This window comes from Colius striatus, chromosome 9 (assembly GCF_028858725.1).
Source record: "Colius striatus isolate bColStr4 chromosome 9, bColStr4.1.hap1, whole genome shotgun sequence".
In the NCBI taxonomy this organism is placed as follows: Eukaryota; Metazoa; Chordata; class Aves; order Coliiformes; family Coliidae; genus Colius; species Colius striatus.
Genome location: NC_084767.1, coordinates 20,104,721 through 20,130,552, shown reverse-complemented (window position 1 = coordinate 20,130,552; position 25,832 = coordinate 20,104,721). Strand labels below are relative to the sequence as shown.

At 45.8% G+C, this 25,832-nt stretch overlaps 1 protein-coding gene across 1 annotated transcript; it reads left to right on the top strand.

Moving 5' to 3' along the window:
* The first annotated feature begins 458 nt into the window (after positions 1–458).
* Positions 459–25,480, top strand: PRELID2 (PRELI domain containing 2). The gene is given in 8 exon segments (XM_062002823.1): positions 459–533; positions 9,418–9,475; positions 11,566–11,639; positions 15,220–15,241; positions 15,244–15,376; positions 19,333–19,438; positions 24,646–24,733; positions 25,121–25,480. Coding segments are annotated over 7 exon segments (513 nt in total). The 3' UTR covers positions 24,691–24,733; positions 25,121–25,480.
* The last annotated feature ends 352 nt before the right edge of the window (positions 25,481–25,832 follow it).

Genomic DNA, 25,832 nt, shown 5'->3' with positions numbered 1-25,832 from the left:
GTCCTAAAGCATCACAGCCAAGCCGCTGTTGAGGCAATGGGTGCTTTTGTTTCTAGGTCGGTCCCACTGGGGTCAGCCAGCGGAGCCTGGCTTGGTGCAGAGCTGTGAGGAATGACCACAGTTGCGGCCTTGCCGGCCTCGGTTTTGTCACTAGCTTGAGGAGGCACAGGTCTGCCCAGGCCCGCGGGTCGGCTCTTCTGGCTGGGCCCAGGCCTGCCCTGAGGCCTCAGCTCCGCAGGACCAAAGCAAGGGGCTGCAATAGAGGCCCTCTGCAGTGGTGCCGCACAACAAGACCCCTGAACAGAGCAGTCCGGGAGCCCGCCCGCGGCCTGCGGAACTCTCTGCAGCCCTGCGGCCTCTTCCAGCCGGACGGGCCCCGGCCCGGCGCGGACCCCCGGTGCACACAAGATGGTGGCGGGGCGGGGCGGGCAGGAAGCGGGGCCGAGCCGGAGCCAGCCATGGGGGTGATGGTGGAGGTGCACCGCGTATACCGGTACCCGTTCGAGCAGGTGGTGGCCAGCTACCTCCGCAAGGTAACGGGCCGGCCCTCGTCCTCCAGCCCGCGGCGCAGCGCTCGGCGGTGCCCGCTCGCGGGCTGTGCCCGCCCCGCAGCCGCGCCGTGCCGATCCAGTGCCCGCGCTAACTGCTGGCGCTGCTCCTGCCCGCTCTGAGCGGCTTCTCTCCTCTCTTCTCCCGTCCTGCTCGCGTGGTCACTGCTTGGAAAGAAGCGGCTCGGGTAACCGCTGGAGCGGAGCTGGAGGCAGAACCTCGCCGCGCTGCCTTTGCTCCGCCGCGGCCGCAGCTGACACAGGCCGAGTGTGCGGGAGGAGCCGGGCCGGCCACGCCGTGCGGGTCCCGCCGTGGGGCCTCGTGGCTTCGCGGGCCCTTGCTGCAGCTCAGGGCATGGGTTTCATCTTCGTCACAGCTGTTGTCATGCTGTAGACGAAAACTTAGTTTTCTATGCCGGAGCTGCTGGTTGCGTGTCAGTTGCATACGAGCCTCCGGAGCAGAGCAGCCTCCCTGGCGCTGTTAGCGGCCCGGGGTGCCTCACCTGTGGCGACTTCAGCAGGGACGGTGCTTGCTCGGCTGTGGAGGATGGCGCGGGCAGCGCTCTGGCGGTGATGAGAAGCGGGCAGCCATTCTTCTTGGCTAGAAACAGCTTAACCACTGCTGGCAGAGTGCCAAAACATCTGAGAGGGTCTTTCGTGCAGTAAGGGAAGCCACCAAATCCCACCTGTTGCCACATGCTCTGCTCCACAGGTGATGTGTGACAGTCTGTGAGCTGAAATGGACTCGGTGGGGCTGCAGCATGGCTGCCCCTTGGCACAAGGGGTGTGCACATGCAGGACGGCGGCACCTGCCCTTCTAGGGGCTCTGCTGTGGTGGCTGGGATCTGGCTGAAATAAAGATTGGATCAGCAGAAGTGAGTTCAGTGTTTCTGTGCTTGGAGAATGCTAACCCCTGCATCACTGCTTGGTGCTGTATGGCTTTTGGCCTAGTAGTGCAACGTTAGACTTTTAAGTAGGCTTTGAAATGAAAATGCTTTGCAGTGGCAGAAGGCTGTGCTAATGACAGGTAAACAGCTTTGCCATGTTACAACTACTTGTAGCAAAACAGCATGCTGTTAAATTTTCTCTCTGAGCACTGTTGTCTCTTAGACCCAGGCTCCAAGCTGTGCATCAAAACTGTCCTTTTTGTTGGTGTTTTCCTTTGAACAGTAGCACAGAAATAAGAGTGAATACTAATCTTTATTACAAGTTGATGCTGGACTTTTGCCCTATAGCTGTGGCTGCTTTTTGTGAACACCAAGGTGAAGAATAGAGCAGGGTCCCTTATTTTTGTTCTGGCCACGTGTGTTTAACCATTTTATGGTAAAAGTGAGCAGCTGTATAGCATGGGGCATTTCCTTGGCACAGGCCTCATGGGTTTGTGAATGTTCTCAGTAGGACAAGATGTGTAAACAAATGTTGACTTTGGGCTAAATTAATTCATCATGCAACCAACTTAAAACACAAGGAAAGACTTTTTCTCAGCCAGCTGCCAGTTCCGTGTCTCCTATTAGCAGAAGTCTGGCTTTGTGTCTGGTGTTGTGTTGCTGTGTGGGTGTCCCGGGCAGCTGTGGCTGGTGAGGTGGTGGAGCATGCCCGGCGTGCTCCCTTGCAGCTGAGGCAGCCCCAGTGACTCTTCATTCGTCAGCCATGACATGATGACCTGTGGTGTGCAGCCTTGTTCCCGCTGCTGCCATCCCAGGCACTGGGAGGCAGAGAAAGCCTTGTCTTAAGTAAAGTTTTATTTAAAATGGTCAGAGCCTTAAAAACAGAATCAGTTTTATGGGTTAGGGTAGGAGTGAAGGGAGTATGTTGCCTTCTACCAAGGAAACAGTTTTCCCTGTTTGTTAAAAGCCTTTGAAGATGGCATTGGGCTTGCTGAAATGCATGCGATCTTGGTGGGGTCATCTTCTTGTCTTCAGTGTCCATCTCATGAGAAAATGACTGATCACCTAGATGAATCTCTGAAAGATGTGGTGGCGGGTTTTTGTTTTAATTGACTGCTTATATTTTTCCTGGTGTTTAGTGGCTTGGTCCCAAATACAATTTGATTCCTGTAGTGGTGTCATCCCCGTACTGAAAACCAAACTGCCATGTATCTGAAAATCTTTTACAAAGGATAAACCTAAAGTATCCTCACAAACCAAAGTGCCAGAGCTTTGAGCAGTTAATACAGGCCAAGATACTTAGTCTGGAGTCTTTCTGTTTCCCTTGTTTTTCTGTTTACCATCTACAGCTATTCTTTTTCTTTTTTCCCCCGAAATGCGGCTATGAAAATATGCATTTAAGGTTTTCTTAAACAAAAACAGGCAGAAAAGCAGACATTTATTTTTCTCTCGCCCAGCTCCAGAAATCCTGAGCTCTATTTTATTGCTAACCATGTGGCTTACAGTGCCACACCATGGCGAAACGACGGATGTGCTCTGAGGTAAGGGTGTGAAAACTCCCAAGAAACTTGGAAAAGAAAAGGCAGGGATACCGTTTGCTGATTTTCTTGAATATTCGGCAATTAGAGGTGAGAGGAGAAGCTGAAATAGTGCTTTTCAATGTGAAAGACTTGCAGCAGAGTAGAAATGCAAATGGAAATCGTATTCTGTAGTATACTTCCATAGAGCTTGAGAAGGGCAGTTGGAGGGGAATAGCGAGGCTAATTATGACAGCCAGAAGTGTGGAGCAGAAAGGTTAAAATAATCCTCATTTGTGTGTGGCAGCAAAGTGCATCCCATGCTTTTAACCAGGAATTTGATATGATTGAAAAATAATTGCCATAGTTACTTGTAAATGCCATAGTTAAAATTGACTTCAGGGCCCCTGCTCCTGTTCTTTCTGTAGTGGCTTTGCAAATTGAACCTTTGAATGCTGTTATGTTGCAAAAAAGGGTGGGAAGGTGCAGTCAGATGTACTCTCAGAGGAGACCAAAGCCAAAGCAGTTGGGGTTCTTTGAGGGCATGTTTGTTCCAAGATATTTCCTGGCTCACAGAAATCGCACCTATTGCTTCGATCAGGGCATTTTGCATATCGACTGTGATTTATGATCTCAGAGGCACGAGCACAGAAGTCACTTGGTCTGTGGAAAGCATCAGTGTGGGCTTTTTGTCTGTTTTTGGCCCCTCATCTCTTTTACACATCTCTTACGTTAGGTTTAAAACATTGCTGCACTCTGTATCAGAATTACAACCAGCTCTCTGGAAGCATACTCTTGCTACACAGATGCAGCCTCTGCTTTCATCGTGTAGAATCAGTAAGAACTAGGTGGTAATCAGCTGTGTAGCCTGCTACCTTAGACACTGAGGTATATATTCTTGTGTGTCTGTTCAGAAATAAGCTAGAAAACCTTCTCTTTGCTATGTGTTTCTGGAGGAAACAGCCCCTCTGTGGTCGCTGTGGGAGGACAGGTGCTGGCAGAGCGTGATCTTGAGGGACGTATTGGGTGAGTCAGGCAGATGGGGGTCTGCAAGGGCCACTTGCTTTCTGCTGAGTGCACCTTTCGGCCAGCTGTGGTGTAGACATGAAAGAATCCTTCTGGAAGTAGGAGCAGTGACTTCTGTCCTATGCGCCTGATGTGCCTGGGCTCGAGTGGCTGGTCCGGGGGCAGAGCTGCTGCTGCACTGAGGCATGTTAGAGGTGTGGGGTGTGGAGCCAAATGGGGTGTCTTGTCAGCCTGCTGGAACAGACAGCAGATTCTGGGTGCGGGTTGGTGCGGCTGTTGTTTTAAAGTGAGCCCTTGAACTGTAAAACGTTTAGTTCAAGTATGTCAAATGGATTTGTATTTGAAATAAGTGTGTCTGCATGTGAAAGGCTTATGTATTTATCGAAATTTATCACAGCAAGTAATCTGTGGTGGGTTTCTTAGACTTTTTTTTTTCATAAATTTACATTTATTCACAGCCACTGCCCTTCCAAACCAATAACTAAGTGGAGGTTTAGTTGATTTTGCAGTGTCACTGCTTGGTTTCCTTGCAGTTGAAAGAGAAAGAATCAGAATATTTATGAATTTAAATATTATTATTTTTTGCAAGTCTTTGAAGCTGTCATTTTGATTTATGTGGGCTCCATTTGATCTTGCATGTAAAAACAGCCCTTCATTGCTTTGAAATATTTCATTTTTATACAAATCATTATGTGTAACCTGTAGTGATTTCTCTCTGCTGCTGAACACAGTGCCACTTTTAGAGGCCTGCTATTTCCCTCAAATAACTTCTAAGATGTGGTTAGGAACTGCTGTATTTGATAAATAATCTTACACATTCCAGTTAGGAAAGGTATGTGGGGTCTTAATTCCCTGGATTCAGAAAAATGACTAATGCAATCGATCCTGCTTGTTGTTATTTGTAGCCAGCAATCAATATGTTTGCAGGAAGACCAAATGAGTGCACAGGAATTCTTTATCAATTTTTAATTATCAGGTGTTTGCACATGGAGAATGGAGTGCCTCAGTTCTGCAAGGCTGTGAAATGAGCGACAACCCCCTAACTGCTTGGGTACCCCCAGTGCTGGGGTGTTGAGGGGTTTCTGGAGATGGGGGTCTCAATGCTTCTGATCTGCTGCTAGCTGGTACAGCTCTTGCAGCTGTGTGTGTGTGAAATTGACTCTTGATGACTTCAGGAAACACTCGTGGCCAGCAGCCAGGGTAGAAAAAAGTAATTTCAGAGCTACGGATAGCTTAAAGGTGACGTTAGCTTTGTGGCATCTGCTGTTGCCAGTTTGTTTGGGGTCCTTCTTAGTGTGACGGAGGAGAAATGTCTTTAAAATAGGAAAATCAATCCGGAATGAAATTTACTACAAGAACTCATTGGAACCCCTTTTTTTTTGTTTTTCACAAAATGTGCACACTTTGGCTGGATAACCTTTTTTTTATAAAAGTTTGAAACTTTGAGTTACAGTGTTGTGAGCTGTAGGTCCCCCAGGTGCAGTCTGAGCTGCAGGAGAGGTGTTGGGGCAGTCCAGGAAGAGTTTAAGGGCGGGGAGCTTGGAGGGTTGCCCCAATGCGGAGATTTGCTCCTGTGTCGGGCAGGTGGACGGTCTCGGGGCGGCTCCTCTGCTCGTCCATTTCCGGAATGAGCGGAGGGTTGCGTTAGCGCGCAGCGGGCCCGGGCCGGGCGAGGGGCGCAGCCCAGGGGCGGTCGGTACCCCACCGCGCCGTGCCCGCTGCCGTTTGCGGGCCGCACCACGAGGTGGCATTCCTTCCCTCCCTTCAGCTGCGGCCGCGGGCGCTTGCGGATGTCGCTTCTGCCCCAGCACCTCTGGATTTGAGGCTCATTGGCCTTCCTGTCCTGCTGCCCTAATGAGAGGTGGGAAAACTGCCCTTCCACACCCTGGCCGGATTCTGCCCAGCGGGTGCTGCCTGTCCTCTCAGCTTGCAGCTTTATACTCCGGGCCAGCCCCAACACTCTCTGCAGATGCAGGCCGAGGGGATGATAGCTGTGCCGTGAAAGCTCCCAAGAAACAAGTGGCGAGCGCAGGTGGGCAGCTCATCGCTGTATCAGTGTCCTGAGCTCCTTCTCCTTGTGGCATGAGCAGCAGCAGTGTTCTCAGGAACAGGAACACATCGTAGGAGCTGTGATGTTTGGGTATGACCGTGGGTTAGCAGCACAGTAGTAGCCATCTCTCTTCAGGCAATTCCAAATTTTGGGAGTCTTTGCTCTGTCCCGTAGCCCAACACAAGAAGTTGAGGATGAGGACGCAGAAACCAGTGCCATGTGTGAGTGTTGGAAGGGATGGCAGTGCTTGCCCGTGACCTTGTTGAGCAGGAGAGGTGATACAAGGCAGTTTGTTACTGCTCCTGGGCAAGGAGACCACAAGGCAGACCTGAAGCTGTTGGGCTAGTGGGACCCCTTAAGTCAGGGACGGGACTTCTGTGTTTCAGGGCTGGGGAGAAGAGTTCGGGATTGAGTTACTGCATGACTGAAATATCAGCCAGGCTGAGATCTCTTTGTTCTCTGCTGCTGTTAGCTTTGGTGTCCCTGGGGAATGGAAACCTTGCAGGGAGGCTGTGGATGGCTGAAAATACTATTTTTGTGGTTATTAGACTCTCCTTGCCATTACATCTGCTTGTAGACTTGTAATGTTATTTCTTTACTGTGCTGTGTAGGAAATTGAGTCTATTTCTGTTTAAATACTAAGGTAATAGAGCCTGCTATTTAGTGAGAGATTTATGTAAATGGCTCTTTGTTTCACACAGTTGGGCCTTACAGAATGTAAGTTACATCAATAATGTAATTATGCCACTGCTGCCATTTCAAAGCAGCACGTCGTGGAGAGGTCTCCAATTTCTGTATAGAATAGGACTTGAAAACATTGGACTTTTTAATTCAACTTTTATTCTAAAGTAAGAAAAAGTAGTATAACTGTATTATAGAACAGCCTGTTCTGGAGTTGACCTTTTCAGCTTAGAACCCAAGATTTCTTTTATATCAGAATTGTAGAGCACCTATTACTGCACATCATAACTGCATTACCTAAACTGAGTTAGCCTTAAAATGCAATTTCTCCACCTTTCTTAAAGCTTCGTATTTTGTTTAATGTCAGTCTGGTGGTCAGTATTTCTTCAGCCTGGCATTTATATTAACATTGAGGTTACAGTAACTTTGGAGTATTATTTGAGTCCAAGAAGTTACATTGGACTTTACAGTTTGGAGTTCATTATTCAGGTGGATACTGGTTGCTTTTTGCAATACAGAGTAAGGTCCTTGTAGCCTTCTATGTCGCATTTCTACCGTGAGGAGTTTTCTAGGTTCCAAAATAAACTATTCATCCTTAGAAGTTCTGTTATTGTGCAAACATTTATTGTATAGGATGTTGCCCTACAGATAACCTATACAGTTTGGTGTAATCCTTTTTCAGTGGAGTCTTGAAGTCAGAATCTCTTTCTTCCAGCTTGTCCAATCTGTACAGCCTCAGGAAAAGGAAGTGACCCTGGGCAGGAGTAGGGAGGGGCGATGCCTTACCCTTGTCTCTGAGCAGAGGAGCATGCTCTCCTGCCAGGGTGGACCCACGCTGCAATCCAAAGTGGTGTCCTGCTGTGACACTCTTCTAGCAGCTGCACTACACCTTTCCAGCTTTTTGCTTGAGGAAATAGGTTATGTGGCTGAATGTGCTGTGCTGAGTGGCAGTGACAAGGAGTTTCTGCTTGCTGCAGAAACTTGGGACACCACTGTTCTCTGCAGGAGGCTCTGGCCCCTGGAGTTGCTATGCTGCTGAAGGCTCTGCTTAGCCTTCATTTGAAAATCATGATGTGGGTCAAGAGCTCGTGTCTTCGTTTCTGTGACATGGAGGCTGTGTGAAAGGTATATATGCTGCAGCAAGAGCTATCATCTCACCTTCAAGCACTTTTTCTCGTGGCAGTGTTGTGGTTCTTCTGTGTGTTCTCTAATCTCACTAAATTATTCTTTTCTGCTAACTTAAAATCACCAAATGGTTTAGGTTGGAAGATCATCTTTTCCCACCCCCTTTCCGTGGGCTGGGACACCTTCTGCTAGACCAGGTTGCTCAAAGCCCTGTCCAACCCGCCCTTGAACACTGCCAGGGATGGAGCAGCCACAGCCTCTCTGGGCAACCTGTGCCAGAGCCTCATCACCTTCATAGTGGTGAACTTCGTCCTAATATCAAAGAATCTTAAGGGTTGGAAGGGACCTTGAAAGATCATCTAGTCAACCTCCCCCTGCCAGAGCAGGACCACCTACAGTAGGTCACACAGGAACTCGTCCAGATGGATTTTAAATGTCTCCGGAGAAGGAGACTCAGCAACCCATCTGGGCAGCCCATTCCAGTGCTCCATCACCCTCACAGTGAAGGAGTTTTTCCTTATGTTTGTTTGGGACCTCTTATGTTCCAGCTTACACCTGTTTCCCCTTGTCCTATCCTTGGACATCACTGAGAACAGCTTGGCTCCATCCTCCTGACACCCACCCTTTACATATTTGTAAACATGATTGAGATCACCCTTCAGTCTCCAAGCTGAAGAGCCCCAGCTCCCTCAGCCTTTCATCATAAGGGAGATGCTCCATTCCCTTCATCGTCTTGATGGCCCTGTGCTGAACTCCCTCCAGCAGCTCCCTATCCTTGAACTGAAGGGCCCAGAACTGGACACAATATTCCAGATGTGGTCTCACAAGGGCAGAGTAGAAGGGGAGGAGAACCTCTCTCGACTTAATGCCCACAGCCCTTCTAATACACCCCAGGATGTCATTGGCCTTCTTGGCCATGAGGGCACATTGCTGGTGCATGGACATCCTGCTGTCCGCTATGACCTCCAAGTCCTTTTCCCCTATACTACTGTCTAACAGTTCATACCCCAACCTGTACTGGTACATGGGTTATTCTTTCCCAGATGCAAGACATTTTATTGAATTTCATTAGATCTCTCCCTGCCCAACTCTCCAGCCTGTCCAGGTCTCATTGAATGGCAGCACAGCCTTCTGGTGTGTCAGCCACTCCCCCCATTTTAGTATCATCAGCAAACTTGCTGACAGTGCCCTCTGTTCCCTCATCAAGGTCATTAATGAATATATTGAACAGTACTGGTCCCAGCACCGACCTCTGAGGGTCTCCATGAGATACATACCTCCAACAAGACCCTGCCCCATTGATCACAACTCTCTGATACCTCATCTAAATCTCCTCTCTTTCAGTTTGAAGCCATTACTCTTTGTCATGTCACTATGTACTCCTTTAAAAAGTCCCTCTTTGGCTTTCCTGCTGGCCCCTTCAGAAATGAACCTGAACGGAGACTGTAGATTGTTAACATTGGGTAGCTTGTACCTGTGGAGAGAAGCTGTGAAACTGCTTTTGACTTGACAAGTGGCAGCTAGCAATTTTCTTTTACTGGTGTGAGAAGTGGTAATCTTTATCCTATACGTTTTTATTCCAGTATCCCAGTCCGATGGAGAAGCATGTCATGGCTGTAGAAACAGTGGAAGAGAAAACAGGTAAGCTACTTGACTTGTCTTACAGAGCTAATTAATTTTTTTTCATAACCTTTTAAATAAATTGTTTAACAACTGTATTTCAATAGAAGCTGGGCACTGCAGACATACCTAGAGTTTCTGCATGCTGGACATTGTATAAGCAAGACCCAAGAAAATATTACACTTCTCCAAATTGTATGTTTTAACTGCATCAAGTATTTGAATTTTCAGCTTACTCCGAGGCTATTAGTCACATTTTGCCTGGTTTCTCTGTAGTTCATCAGTTTTATGGTTCCTCGGCATTTCTCTGATGGTTTCCAACTGGAGTGCTCTACAGATCAGATATAAGGCTTCTGGAAGGAAGCATGGTGAGCTATGAGAATCAGGCCTCTGGTGCTCCACAAGCATTGCACTACTTGCCTTTCGTGATCCCTGCCTTTGGAGGGATCATTTGCTGTTTCACTTGCCACATGAGGAAGTAGTTCTGGGAACTAGAGGCTGTGTGGTGGCCCTGTAGGTTGCTGACAGAAAGAAACCACAGATCCTCAGTCCCTTGCTTTGTCAATCAGAATTCTCCAAATACCAAAACTGAGATGTTGCCACTTCCCAATCATATTGAGAGCAAAATAAACCTCCCTGGGTCAGAGTGCAGTTGTCAGATAAGGTCTGCTGATACCTCGTGGGGCTTTGTTTCCCAGTTGGTGAGCTTGCAGGAAATGCTTGGGATTGGGCACTTAAGGTAATGTGCCTGTGAGGAGGATATATTAAACAGTTATGCCACCACATGGGAAAGAAGAACCACAGGACTTTGTGTAGAAGTAACCACCTTTCTTCCTAATATGGGAACTGTGATCGAATGTTTGTTTGGGATGAAATATGAACTTAAAGACTAGAAATTTTTGGTCTCAAATGCTTTAATCCTTAAACTTCAGTCTCCAAAAGTTTTATTATACATTTAGAGATGTCTTCTGTCTTGCAGCTCAGGCTTAAAAGTGGCTCTTAATTCCAGGCTTATGCTCTCTTTCTAAGCAAGTTGTTAGCGAGGTTGCCCTGAGGTTTGAGAAAGCTGAACATTAGTGCTGCTATTGCAGTTTTCTTCAAGTGCAGTAAACCAGTCTTTCCAGAGGATGCTTTTCTGCTCTACGTTGCGTGGAACTGCTTCATGTTATTAGTGTGGTGTTTGTTGGAGTTCTGAAAACCAAACCCCATGAAGTTTTCATCTCACAGATCCCACCAAAAGCAACTGTTCGAGAAGGTACTCTTTTATCCCACAGAAGTTTTTAACCTGGGCTGCCTGCCAGTTGGCTTCTCGTTCGGTAGCATTCTGTTCTTGATCTGGGTCATTAAATATTAAAAGACAAAGTGATTCTAAAAGCCAGCCATTTTTTTTGGAGATACTAAATAACTGTAATTTGTTTCCTAATAGATAGTTTTGTCCTTGTCACTGGGTCCAACTCAATACAAAAATAAATGTGTGATGAGACAGGACTGTTCTGTAGGTCTCGTACGCTGCATGTTTACCCAGAGAGTGAGCCTGAGAATATAAATCAAGGTGAGGGTAGAAATGAATTAAAACTTAAGTCTGTTGGTCTGGTAGCTGAGGTGCCTGAGCATTTCCCTTGCGCCAGTGATCAATGCCACCACGAGCAGGCTCTCCTGCAGGCCCTACCAGGCCCTGCTGGGCTGTGGGAGGGGGCCCAGTGTGCTCTCATGCAGCCTGACACCAGCACTGGCCTTGCCCAGGAACATCCCTGCAAATGCCAACAGAATGTTGGTACCACACGCTGGAAAAGGGGAGCCTGGAGTGCAGTGATGGATGCCTCAGGACGCGCTCCTGAGGCAGAGTGAAAAATGTCTGTTGCAGTGTTATTCACAGCCCTGTGTCATGCAAAGAAGCAGAAATGCTGGGTTATGTGTAAAAAAAAAAAACCAAAAAAACCAACAAACGACCCAGAAATAAAAACCACCCCCCTAATGCTCTTGTTAAGTTGCCAGCAATTCTGCTTGCATGTTTGCTGTGCTGTTAAGTCTTCCATCTACTTTGATTTTGTTAAAAAAATGATGATATGTGCTGCTGTAACTCTTCCCATCTGATTCTCTTTCATCATCAGGTTTGTCTACGGGGATTATTTACCGGAGAAGAATTGCAATGTGCCAGAATGTAATTCCTGACATTTTAAGAAAGGTAAATAGTTTTTGAGAAATTTAATCAAGTTGTAAAACCTTAATGCTTCACTGTGGTGTATCTTGTTTAAAAGGATTACATTTCCTAATGGCTTTTTTATAAGTTAGAAAAGTTACTTTAGAAGAGGAATGAAGACAAAAAATGCTGTAGAAACTGATTTTATATTTAACTTGAACAGATATGATGGGCTTTTAACTTTTGTACCTGGAAAAAGTAAAGCTGTTTTAAAGTGTTACCTGGGCCACAGTGAAAGTAAACCTTCCCTCCACCCTGGTATAATAAACTGCCATCAATGCACATGCCTTTATGTGGCAAATGGTATTTTTATCAAAGCCAAGTCTAGTGGATCTCAGCAAGAAGGTGGCAGCTAGTAATAAACAGCTTCTAAGGTGAGCTCAGGCTTTTTGTATGTGTGATCCGTAGCCCCTGAACATACTGTATTGTACTCTCTCCCAAAATCATTCTGTAAGTAAATTCAGAGGGAATTAAAACAAGTCGACTTGTGCTTATAGCATGTTGCATCAGAGTCATAGAATCATAGAATGGTAGGGGTTGGAAGGAACCTTTAGAGATCATCTAGTCCCACCCCTTTGCAGAAGCAGGGTCACCTAGATCAGGTCACACAGGAACATGTCCAGGCGGGTCCTGAAGACCTCCAAGGAAGGAGACTCCACAACCCCCCTGGGCAGCCTGTGCCAGGGCTCCCTCACCTGAACAGCAAAATAGTTTCTTCTTATTAATGGAACTTTTTATGTTCCAGCTTCTTTCCGTTACCTCTTGTCCTGTTGCGAGCTACAATAGGAAAAAGTCATGCTCCAACCTCCTGACATCCACCGTTTATATACTTATAAATATTAATGAGATCCCCCCTCAGTCTCCTCCAGACTAAACAGCCCCAGTTCCCGCAGCCTTTCCTCATCAGGAAGATGCTCCAGTCCCCTGATCATTTTGGTGGCCTTATGCTGGAGTCTCTCCAGCAGTTCTCTGTCCCTCTTGAGCTGGGGAGCCCAGAACTGGACACAGTACTCCAGATGAGGCCTCACCAGGGCAGAGTAGAGGGAGAGCAGAACCTCCCTTGACCTGCTGGCCACACTGTTCTTGATGCATCCCAGGATGCCATTGGCTTTCTTGGCCATGAGGGCACATTGCTGGCTCATATTTAGCTTATTATCAACCAGGACTCCCAAGTCTCTCTCTGTAGAGCTGCTCTCCAGTAGATCAATCCCCAGCCTGTACTGGTGCTTGGGGTTATTCCTTCTCAGATGCAGGACTCTGCACTTGTCCTTGTTGAACCTCATGAGGTTCCTCTCTGCCCAACTCTCAAGCCAGTCAAGATCCTGCTGAATGGCAGCACAGCCTTCTGGGGAATGAGCCAGTCCTCCCAGTTTGGTGTCATCAGCCAACTTGCTGAGGGTACACTCTGTCCCCTCATCCAGGTTGTTGATGAAGATGTTGAACAAGATTGGCCCCAGAACCCATCCCTGTGGAACTCCACTGGCCACAGGCCTCCAACTTGATTCTGTGCCATTGATCACCACCCTCTGGGCTCTGTCATTCAGCCAGCTCTCGATCCATCTCACTGTTCACTCATCCAAGCCACACTGCCTGAGATTTCTGATGAGGATGCTATGGGAGACAGTGTCAAAAGCCTTGCTGAAGTCAAGGTAGATGACATCCGCTACTCTCCCCTCATCTGGCCAGCCAGTCGTGCACTCATAGAAGGATATCAGGTTGGTCAGACAGGTTTTCCCCTTGCTGAATCCATGTTGACTCCCCCTGATAACCATCTTTTCCTTCATATGTTTAGTGATAACATTCAGGATGAGTTTCCCAGGTTGTCCTTTTTGCCCTTTTTGAAGACTGGAGTGACATTGGCCTTTCTCCAGTCCTCAGGCACCTCACCTGTCCTCCATGATTGTTCAAAAATGATAGAGGCTTAGCAATCACATCAGCCAGCTCCCTCAGCACTCTCGGGTGCATACCATCAGGACCCATTGGCTTATGAGCCTTAAGCTTGGCCAACAAGTCTTTAACCTCTTCCTCATCCATCCAGGGCAAGTCCTCTGCTGTTCAGGCCATCCTGTTATCCTTGCTGGACTGGGCTTCCTGAGGGCTGGCCTTGGCTGTAAAGACCGAAGCAAAGAAGGCATTCAGTAGTTTGGCCTTCTCTGCATCCTCTGTCACCAGGGCACCCTCTTGTGTTCAGCAGCAGGCCCACATTCCCCCTCATCTTCCTTTTGCTGCTGATGTACCTGAAAAACCCCTTCTTGTTTTCCTTTACTTTCCTGGCCAGGTTTAATTCTAAAAAGACTTTAGCTTTCCCAGTTGCACCCCTGCATGCTCTGGCAAAGTTCCTATACTCTTCCCAAGAAATCAGGCCCTGTTTCCATCTCTCATAGATGACTGCTTTCCCCCTGAGTTGTCCCAGGAGATGTTTGTTCATCCATGGAGGCCTCCTGCCTTCTTTTCCCACTTTCCTGCATGTAGGTACTCACTGATCCTGGGCTTGGAGGAAGTGGCGCTTGAAGATCAACCAGCTCTCTCCGGCACTTCTACCATCTAGGATCTTATCCCATGAGACTCCTCCAAGTAGATCTTTGAAGAGGCCAAAGTCAGCTCACCTGAAATCCAGGGTCGCAATCTTGCTTTGTGTCCTGCCTCTTCCACACAGGATCTTGATCGTCTCATGGTCACTGCAGCCAGGGTTGCCTGTGAAGAAGGTAAAACGTAACTCCTTAAAGGCTGTAGAAAACGTGAGGACCTGGGCTGTGCAATCCCTTAGGTCTCTCTCCTTTGCCTCTTTTAATGATGATTCTTCACAGTGTGGGAGAAGAATTAGCCTTACTTCTTTTTTTTTCCGAGTCTCTTGCACATAGCCTATGCACAGAAAAGTACACTTGCATTCATGCATGGTTAAATAACTGTAACTTTTCACAGTCTACATGCTTAGAAGTATGCAATGTACACTTCCCCTGGTACTGACGAGACTGTGGTTTGGCCTCTAAATATGTGTTTTTCTCTTCCAAGCCTCACTTGTCAAGGAAAACATACCATTGCCCTATACAGACAGAAAGTAAATAAAGCGATGGTGAGATTTTCATCCCTTCTTTGGCCCACACTTGCTTGATCAAGGTCACTCAACTTGACAAGTGGGCTTGAGGAGGAGGTCTGGGCAAAAGGAGCTGAGGGAGGTCTTTAGCTGCTGTGGCCAGTGGCAGCAGCCTGTCAAGGTACAGGCCTTTCTCTTGCCCCTCTGGTTTACCTGCCAAGTTTGACTGTCTTCCATGGAACTATTTGGAAGCAGTGTCTCTTCTCTTTCATTGTCATAAATTAACCATTGGCAGCAAGACAGGAGGCATGAAGCCGTGCAGGTACTTGCAGTGGTCCAGCTGATGACCAAGTAACTTCCCTAAATCTTGGAGCATTTGCATGGGCTTTAGTAGCTGCTGAAGAAGTTGATTGTTCTCATTTAGACTAGCCACAGCTGATGTCCCATCCTCCTGACTCCTCAGTCTTATCCTCTGAAGCTAGTAAAACTTTTAAAATACTTTAAAAAAGATGTAATTCTTTTGTTTCCCAGGTGAGCATCTTAAAAGTGCCATCTATTTGGAAGAGGAGTCTTGGCTTAATATGCAGAAAAGAAATATGGCTGTGAAAACTCACTGTCTTACGTGGACACAGTATGTGTCTCTGAGTGAGGAGTCTGTCTTCAGAGAGAGCCTGGAGAATCCAAACTGGTGAGTGCTGGCCTCTGGGTGTAGCAGTGCCCCCATGCCTGCCCAGGGCTGCTGCTGCAGGCCCGTGGCCCTGAAAATGGATTTTCTTTTGCTTTTGAGTGCTTGGAATTAGAGGAGTCTGAACAATAGTTTCTTTGGTGTTTCTCTAATACATTTGAAGCAGCAGCTGTAGGTGTCCTCTGGCACGTTCAGATGCGAGGTTAGGTTCTCTGGCCAGAGCACAAGTAGTTGCTGGAAATTAATTTTCTGTGTGCTGCTCTGCAGTCATAGAAGGCTGCCCCACTGTTCCCACACAGCAGGCGTAGACAGTGTTCGTTTTGCTCTTGTGTCTGCCAACAGATGCTTGGACAGCAGTTTAAAAATTATCAGCTCCCTCCTGCTTGCCAGCCATTGGCACAGAGCATACTTGTTCCCAAATAATTTTCTTTCTCCTGTGTTTGGCCTACTGTGCCCCAGAGATGCAAGCTGCTGTGAGACTTGCCTGGGAGAACACACGCTTGTGTTTGTGCAGAGCAGAGCCTGGAAATGTCTTTATGCATGTTTACAGCAGGATCGGAGTGGAATTGCTAATTCCTGTAGCACTGAAATGAGCAGGTATGAGATACACGTGACTGTCTTTAAAAAACAGATTTATTTCCAGCAACTCCATTAATTCTTTTTTTTTTTTCTGGGGTCTTTTGTAATTAGTCATTACTTTTGCCTCATGGTGTTCCCTGGGAAACATGGCAGGGTTGTCTAGCAGAGTCCCTGTGGCTTCAGAAAGCTCCAAGTATGTGTCTGCTCCTCCAGGCTTGCTCAGGGGAGTGCCTGAGCTCCATGTCACCACTGCTTGCTCTTAGGTTAAAGCATTTAGGCCTTAGGGAAGGCAGAGGTGTACCTGGGCTGCCAGTGTGACTGCAGCCTCGGCAAGGTCCCTGACACAGGCTTTCAGTTCCTGATGGGGCCACAGTGCCTCTGGAGGTGCTGTGGGCGCTGACGTGGGTCAGCACCTGGACACGTAGGTTCAGTGATACCTGTGTGCCTGTGCACACCACTGTCACTTCTTCAGGTGTCTGATGGAGGAAATTGGATCTAACAAATGCGGACTGGCAAAACAGGTGTGAAATTTCAGCTGCATGTAGTAAATGTACGGTGACATTTACATTCAGACAGATGAATTGTGCAAAGGGCATAACGTTAGCAGCATACAGTTGCACTGGAGAGAAGTAAGAGAACACAAAATGAGAAGACTCAAGTGATCTTAATTGGTGGGAACATTGTACATTATGCCCCTAAACAGAAAATAGCATTCCCAGATTGATGGTAACCTGAGTACAGACAGAAATTTGTCTTTCTCCACTACTAAGCTGTTGGGCAGATTTCACTAGCAACCTCCTGGAACTCTTCAGAGCACTAAAAGTGTGAAGAGAGTGAGAAAATTCTGCACCGCAGTCAGTGTGTTGTTGTGGGCTGTTTGTTTAGTGAGCTTTAACATGACATTGTTATTGCTGATAAATGAAAGCAGAGTGACACTTTGCTGGCTTGTGTCCTGATCAGACAGCAGAGTGCATCGACTGCCTTTGCCCTGTCCTGGTTTCTGCTGGGATGGAATTATTTTTTTTTCCTAGTAGCTGATGCAGTGCTGTGTTTTGGATTTGGTATGAGAATACACCCATGAGAATACACTTGCAGCCCTGCTTTGTGCCTCTGCAAGATCCTACCAGTGGGACCAATGACAGAGCTGCTGCTTTGGAGAGCAGGCACATGTGATGGGATGATGCTGATGGGAATCCAGAATATTTCTGCCTCTGTCAGATGAAGTTATAACTGTCTGTTCTGACTTCGGCTCAGCTACTTTGTAGACCAATGTACTGTAGAAAATCAAACTATTAATTCAGTCACTGCAGGGACTGATGGCTTAGAAGTTTAGCAGAACCTCATCCATAGGATGTGAATTAGTTTACCCAGTTTGAGATTGGCAGTTACATCCTTTATCATTTTCAACTAGAGGACTGCAAGTCATGGAAGGGAGACTGCGACATTTCTGATGTCCCTAATAGAATTGGGGCAATTGGAGTCCTAAGCAGTCAATTTGACCACAGTATAGTTCTTCCTCTTAACATCAGATGGTTACTTTGTCCTAAATAAATGTTAATGCAAGGATGCCAACTGCTGCATATTCTTGAAAGTTAATGATTGTAGGTGTTTCCAAGTAGAGCATATAAATGTCTAAAAACATCTAGCAGCAACAAGCATTACCATAAATAAATTATAAACCATTGAAAAAGGCATGATGAGGCATATCTGTATATTCACAGGCCACAGAGCACTTGTGATACCCTCTTAGCTGAACTCAAAGTTAGTCTCCGTGAGCAGGTCCTGGCTGTAGGCAGAGCTGCAGGCAGGATGTGGCAAGACCCAAGCAGCATCTGCCTGCAGAGGGTTCAGGGTGTTTGATGGCACTGCCAGGGTGTTTGATGGCACTGCCCAGATGTTTGATGGCACTGCCTGCCTGGATGTTTGATGGCAATGCCTGAGCCGCAGCTCTGGAGGTCTGGGACTCACAGCTTGCTCTGCTGTTGTTCCAAACCAATCTGAATCTTGTCAACTGCTCCCCTCCACTTGCTTGCCCCCGTGTTTGACTAAGGACAATTTTCTAGAGTACGGCTCTTACCCTAAAAGTATGTGTTACATGTATTAGGTATGAGCTTGCTTTCCACCAAGCTGAGCAGGGCAGCATCTGTGTTGATGGAGAGGGCTCTGCAAAGAGTTGTCTATGCAGAGAGCAAAACCAAAGGAGCAAGTCAATGACAAAACTCCCTTGTAACTGCCTGAATTTACGTTGAAGTTGGGTACTGCCAAATTTCTGTGTGCCTGGGCAGGTTATACCTGTTCTTCCCAGTGAAGAACTGCTGTGTAGCTTGAATTTTGTCTCTGGTGTCATTTTCTGTCCTCTCTATTTTGGTTTGACTCTTTTCCCCTTCCCTGCCAGAAGCATTTATTTGCTTTTTCATTTTGTACCCCTCAATTGCTATCAGGTTCCCTCTATTACCCAGCCCTTCCCCTCATTTCATACAGCCCTGAGGGAGCTGCAGTCTCTGTTATCATGGTGGGCACAGGGTGAGAAGATGTCTCCCTGATGTGGTGAGATGCACGTGGTGCATGAGCAGTCCTTGTCAGCTGGAAATGGGAATGACAAAGATGTCCTGTACAAAAGCTCCCTCTTCTGAAGAGCCTTGCGTTGGTAGGCATTTTATACTAAAGACACTTTAATTAAACTCCCATCATGGAAACAATTAGACCAAATTTGCTGTACTTAACTCGTCAATAATTTAGTAGTTGGATCTCATTAATAGACTTCTCCCTGTGACTGTATTGTAATGATGCAGCATTGCCAGCTGCATGCTACAGAAATCAATCAGAGATCAGTATTTTCCTTGAGCCTCCCATTTTTGTCCCCTACAATGGTGAAACTGCAAAACAAATAAATAAATCCCAACCAGAGCAGCTGAGCTTAAGGTGGGTTTTTACTACTGTGAGGACAGGAGTGGGGAGTCCTCTCCTCACTGTCACCACTGCCTCTGTCCAGCTTGGGTGGGATGATGTTCTGAGAACTCTATCAAATGGTACCAGCTTGTTTCCCTGTGTCTGCAGTTGGCTTCTGTGATGCTGGAGATGGTTGCTGTGGCCACTCCAGACCTCTCTTGATTCTGCTGCTCTTGGGGCTTCTCCCATACACGTGTTCTTCCCTGAGGCAGGGTCTGGCTGGGTTTTCAGCAGCTGTGACCAGGTGAGATGGTCCTAACACACCTCTCATTAAACCCATGGTCCTGTTTCTTGGTATATTTGCCTTTGAGATTGTCAGACAAAATATGTGAATGGAAAAGATGAACCCCTCACTTTCTAATCTAGAGTTTACACTTGATGTGTACTAACTTGTCAGAAAAATAAAATGATGTTATGTCCCTATTTCTTAGGACAGAATTCACACAAAAAGGCAGAATATCAGTTACGGGGGCAGGTTTCCTCAACTGTGTGTTGGAAGCTTTTGCTCGATCGTTTTTAAAACAAGGTGTGAAGAAGGTAGGTAATTTATTGCTTGAATTTCTTCCTCAAATTCTATTCTTCTTTTTTTTTCAAGTCCACAGATCATCTGGGATCAAAATGAATATGATTCTGGATTTTTTAAATCTTTTAATTGTTGAAAAAATACTTGACTTCTTCTTTTGTCCACAGTGAATAAGCAGAACAAAAATGAATTTAGTTTTAATATGGTAATAGTTTTATTTCAAATAATTTTTTAAACGTGGCATGTATGACTGTATCAGCTTCTGTAATTAATTCTTATTCCTGATTTCCCCCAGGCCTTGAAACAGTTCTTCCTAATGCCTCATTGTACCAGCTAATACTGTAATAATAATTTGTGGTTCTATAGCACCTTTACACTGAAATAGTCTAAAGTAGTCAACATTAATTTATATCACATCATGCATTTTTCTCCAGTAGTGTTTGGATTTTCTTTGGCAGCTTGATGTGTTTACAGTAGCCACAGTCAATCTCCCTGTAGCAGTTCTGTATACTTCAGTAGTTCTGTCTTTCACAAGGAATTATGAAAGAGGGTAAAAGCTATCCAGCAGAGCATCCCAAGGGAGTTACTGTTCAAAGGCCTTTCGTTTTGGGGAATCATGTCTTATTGATAAACTAGGTTTGACAGTGATGTCTCCTGAAGCATTCATTGGGAAATGGAGTTTGTGGAAGTCTTGTTCTCGGGAATTTTGTTCCTTGAAGAGACTTGGAGTTTCAACTGGAACACAAAAAGTTCCATTTAAACATAAGAAAAAACTATTTCACTGTGAGGGTGACGGGGCCCTGACACAGGCTGCTTAGGGAGGATGTGGAGTCACTCTCCTTGGAAGTCTTCAAAACCCTCCTGGACCCATTCCTGTGTGACCTGATCTAGGTGAACCTGCTTCTGCAGGAGGATTGGACTAGATGATTTCTAAAGGTCCCTTCCAACCCCTACCATTCTGTGATTCTATAATTCTATGATTCAGGTTGTGCTGTGCAGCCTGTTTAAAATTTACACCTGCTGAAGAAGGAGCAAGAAAGAAGGAATACTTAATTAAACCATTTTAATGAGAAAGTGAGAGGGGGTTTTTTCTGTAGGATTTTTTTTCCCCTTCCCTTCAGTTTGTGTCTTGTTTCAGGTGAATGAAAGCATCTGTATGTGCCTGAAAACATGGTGCTTCCATGTCTGGGCTCAAGAACCTCATATATTGCAAGACTATAAGGAATCTATATTTGCCATTATTTATCATTTTTAGTTATGTAATGGAGAAATTTGGTTTTCAGATGAACTTATTTGTACACAGTTAGGGTCATGTCTTAATTATTCATGGAGACCAAGTGGTTAATGCTGTTGAAGGGGTTTGATTTGGTTGGGTTATTTTGTTTGGTTTTGATTTTGCTTTTAAGTGGCTTTAGCAGTATCCTATCTTTCCACCCACTGAGGCTGGTGGATGTTGGAGCCTGGAGCCTGGGAAGCACCTGCAGTCCCTTTGAACATTCTCCTCTTCTCTGGCACGGGGATGACAGCCGCAACCTCTCGTTCATGCTTCAGAGGCTGATTTTGGAATCTATGCCCCAATAATTGTAGATGGAATTGTATTTCAAGCAACACAGTTATTTCTTTATTTGTTTATTCTTGGTACCTATAAGATATGTTTTCTGGTGGCTTTAAAAGAGCAGTAGACAGAAGCAGGCAGCTCCGCTAGCATGAGCAGTGACTGATCAGTGATAGGCATCTCGCAGGCTTAGGGCAGTGCAGAGCTGGGGGGAGAGCAAACGAGCTCCCAGTATCTCTGCAGTGCTGTGTTCAGGAACCTTCCGCAGCTGTGCTCACGTCTGCAGGTCTGTGAGAAAGGGAAACACAACAACACCAGATCCAATGTAAATATACAGTCTTGCCTGGGTTTCCCCCCGCCTCCCAATCATCTGTCTCCCTGAGGCAGCAGCTGGATATGTGCATTTCATTTCTTCTGTTAGAAAAGGCTCATTGTGGCTTGGCCAGAGTGTACGTTGTACCGGAATGTAATAAGTGGCAATACAAAGTGTTAAAATATATGTTGCATGATTGACAATGCTTGATAAATGTTCTCGAGGCTTCTGTTTGCCTCTTGGCTTGCAGTACCTGATCTGTACCCTTCCTAATGGCCTGACCAAAAAGGCATTGCTTTTCTTGCACCCGGTGTAATTGATTGGAGTGTGTTGAGGATGCTACTTGCAGAGCCAAACCATGACTTTTGGCCTTATCTCGTCGATCCTGACAGCAGTGCACTTCTGCCCATCTGTTTGGAGAGGCTCAGATGAGATAAGGGAGCAAGGAAACTGTGGGAGGCAGCAATGTGAGGGGGCAGAGGAAATGCAGCCAGGGAACAGCCTGCATGAATATTAGATTTTGTGAATGAGTACAGTGAAGATCATGTATTCATACAGTCATTATTAATTATCTTTTTTTATAGAAAGAGAGGGAAAACTTGCTGTTCATGTAACTGTTCATGGGCACCAAAGGCACTGAGCTTTTTAATTGTGATTTTTGTAACTGAGATACGAGCCTGTTCTGTGGTAGGGTTTTTTTAATGCCTAATGGAATGACAGCAACATTTTATGGGTTCTCATATTTGCCACATTTCTCTTATTTTATTCCAACTCTGAACAGAAATATAGGAGCTAAAGTTCTCCTGCCCTGTTTTTGTTTGTAGAAGTCGTAGTACATTTCTGTGGAACTGACAGCATTTGTAGTTGTGGGGCTTTTTTCCTTACCTATTCAGAACAGGTATTAATGAGTAATGCTCGCCCACATTATTGCCAATAAAACTTTCCTCCTGAATAATTCAAAAGTCTGAGCAGATACATCAGTAAATCCCATCTACCAGCACAGCCTGTCCTGGGTCTGTTGGTCAGAGCCTGGCTTCCTTTGGAGAGGGGACAGGATGCTCTGGAGGCTGCAAACAAAGTCTGGGAGAAGTTTCCAGCCCAGGAGGGGTAGTGGTGGCCCCTGAAGTCAGTCTTTGTGTGTGTATGTTTAAAATTTGTTTAAAAAGTGGCCTAATTAGTTTGTACATATCTGAGTTACGACAATCCCTGCTGATGTGAAAGCAGTACAGGTGACGAAGTTATGAGTGATTTTAAGGCCACATGATGAAGGAGCATTTGTAGCAAGAAACTTTTGTTATGTTGGTAGATATTTTATCTGCTGCATGAAATATTGCAACATTTCCGTCATTTTCATGTCTTGGTTTCATTTTTAGATTCTTTTGCTTGACTTGAATATATAAGGAGGTGGAAATTAAAGGCCGTGATGTAGTGCTTTTTAAATGACGGAGCTGAGCTCAAATAGCAAATATTTAACTGAAAAATGCTTTGTCACAGTTACTAAAAGAATAAAATGTATTAAGTGCTCTTTTCACAGGCAGTATAAAATGTCTGTTAAAATGTTACCCTGCTTTTGTACTGGCAATGGAAATGAGGGATGCACTGCAGTGTGCACTGCCTTTATCGCATTAAAACAGGCCATTTGCACTTTTCCTGTACATCTCTTAACCTCTTGTTTGAAACTTACAGCATTCGGTGAGATGTGGAGGAGGTTACAGCTGTGATTTATTCTCTCTGTTCCTGTCAGCTGAGAGTCTGCTCCAGCTCCTAGCAGATATTCCAGATGCGAGCATAGGCTGCCCAACAAGCTGGTGGTGCTGGAAACTCCTTAGGCTGCCATTCTGCATGTCCCTCGTCATCCTGACACCCTGCCATGGACCAGTGTCCTCTCTGTGCTTTCAGCGTACTGGCTGTGGTGGCAAAGGGACTTGCTGGAGAAGTCCTGATGCGGGAGTCTGCTGGGCTCTGTGTGCCTCGGGCTGTTACCCTTACTCCAGTGAGGGCTGTCAGTAGACACTTTTGGCAAGGCAGCTTCTTACACTAGCAGAGCACATCTGCCTCTGAAAAGTAAAACTGTCCTATGGCTTGTTCCTCAGAGAAGTTTTTAAGTTGCATCTGTAGAGGTGCATAGTTTGATGGGTAGGCAGCATTTATTCTGCATTTCAATTGCATCATTGCACTCTAAGCAGTGTAAATTTAGCTCCTCTAAGCCTGGTCTCCTGGGGCCGAGATTTAAGTGTTTGAACTTTAGTTGAAAGGAATATATTGATTAGACTTAGATTTAGTTGTTCCTTGCTGAAGAAGTACTGGGTAATGGCTCGTGCCTGCCCTTTTGTATTTTATTCATTTAATGGAGTCCCCTCTCATTCCCCTTTTCTACCTCAACACTATTTTGCCTAAAAGTCTGCAGTGCTCTGAGGAGAAAGAAAAGAAAAAGCAGTTGTCACACTGTGAACATAATTGATTCAATAAGTAACATTTTAAAATTCCCTAGGCAAACCTCTGAGTTTTCACTTATGTCAATTAGTGCTTCATTCTGTAAACAGTGGCATGTCCAATTTAGACTGATAGACTGAGGTAGTCAGCTTATTGCCTTCTACAAAGAATAAATGTGGAAGATTAACTGCTTTTCATAGATATAAAATATCTTATCAATTTTTTCTGTACAGATGTCAAAGGAAGTTCTCTTGACCTATTTGTTTTGTCTATTTTTTTAACTCCTCTTACAGTGACTCAAACTGAGAAATCCTTTATCTTGACAAACAGAGAGCGTACTAGAATAAGCCTGAGCCTCACAAAGGTTGTAGTTAAGCTCCAGGCTTATTTCAGTCCACAAAGTCTGACCAAACATTAGGGGTAGGGTTGGCAAATTACTACAATTTCAGTACGCAGTCTGAGCCAAAAAGTGGGAGAGGGAGGTATGCTCTGGATTTTCATATTTAAAGGGAGTGTTTTTTGCTTTCCACCAAATAGGAGGCTGCTTCTCTCCCAGTTTGTGCTGAACCTTGAACTGAACTGAATTTCCGAGTAGCGAGGCATGTGGCTGGGGAGCAGTCTGTAGCCCTGACATGGAGCAGTGCTTGGTGGAACACGTCCCGCCATTCCTCACCGGGTGCTCTGCTGTAGGTGCTTCTGAGGTTTGCACCCATGCTCCTGTTGCCAGTGGGTGAGCTGGGCCCAGGGATTGTCTGCAGCGAGTGCCCCAGACAAAAAATTTGACTAAATTGGACCTACATTTAATGATAACATGCAATGTCTTTATTTAAGGCTTTACTGGTGTGTGGTGGGGGTGCCGTTTCTAATACAGGAAATACTTCAGCTGTGTAGAACTGGCAGTTATTTGTGCTTTTTCCCAGGATGTTAAAATAATGGAGACGCTTCTTCAGGAGCAGTGTGGGTGATTGTGCTCTTGTGAGTGGCTGCAAGTGCAACATCCAGTTACAAGTAAGAAAAAAATGTTCCTTGTAGTTGTACAAATAAATGGAGAGGTTTTGTCCATCATGAATCACATGCAACTTCTGAGGAATTTTCATGAATTCCTACTACTGCAGCATTGGGCTCAGTGCTACCCCAGGGTTTCTGAATAGTATGTTCATGAAGAAGACTTTTGTGTCCTGTGTTTCATCCTGTCCTCCCTTTGAATATGAATGCCATGGTGCTGGTAGAATAAGAGGTTCTATGTATGGATTTTTACCAAAAAATACTGTCTTTGGGGGTTATCTGTGGAGCGAGGATTTGGTGAACTCCAAATTAGCTTCAGAACAAGAGCAAGTGGCTATTGATTACCTCATAGTAAATGTCTTCTGAAACCCGTTTTCTCTGCTTTTGCAGGAGGAAATGTATTTGCACAGAGTTTCCTGGGAACCACATATCTTCATGGGCGTTGGGATTCCATGGCTGTTGCCTGAACTTTACTGGTACCATTTTATTGAGGACAGAGCACTTAATATGCGCAGCTGGAAAAGGAAAAAAATAAAGACAACCACAGACTGCAAAATCCTTCAAAAAAGATTAAGGAATCACACTACTGAAGGGAATGTTGATCATGAAAATCATAGAAGAACAAGCATATACTTGGAAGCAGGATCTTCCTGTGAATTGCTGCTATAATCTCTAGAGACTGAGAATTGGGTAAGGGAACACAGAGCAACAAAACAAAAGTAGCCCTTGTTGCTGTGAGGACACTGTTGCTTGGTCACCCAGTTGCTTTATGCCTTGTTGGGGAGGTGCAGGCACAGCCTGTGCACTCAGAGGTTCCCTCTGTGGGATGTGGGCTGTGGGCTGCATTCTGCAGAACTGTGGCAGCCCAGAAGGGTCACTGCTCCCCGCCCCAGTCACACCTGTGCAGCTCTGATTGTGCTGCTGGCAATACTTGGTTGTGATATCTCTGCCAGCATGTGCATTTTCAGCTGTAAAGACATTCCTCAGTACAAGTTTTGCATACATTTGAATTCTTTCAGAAAGTATTTCTCTCATATTGCTCTGAATAAAAGAAGAAACCCGGAGGGGAACTGGTCAAGTGCAAGTGAGGTTCCTAAAGATA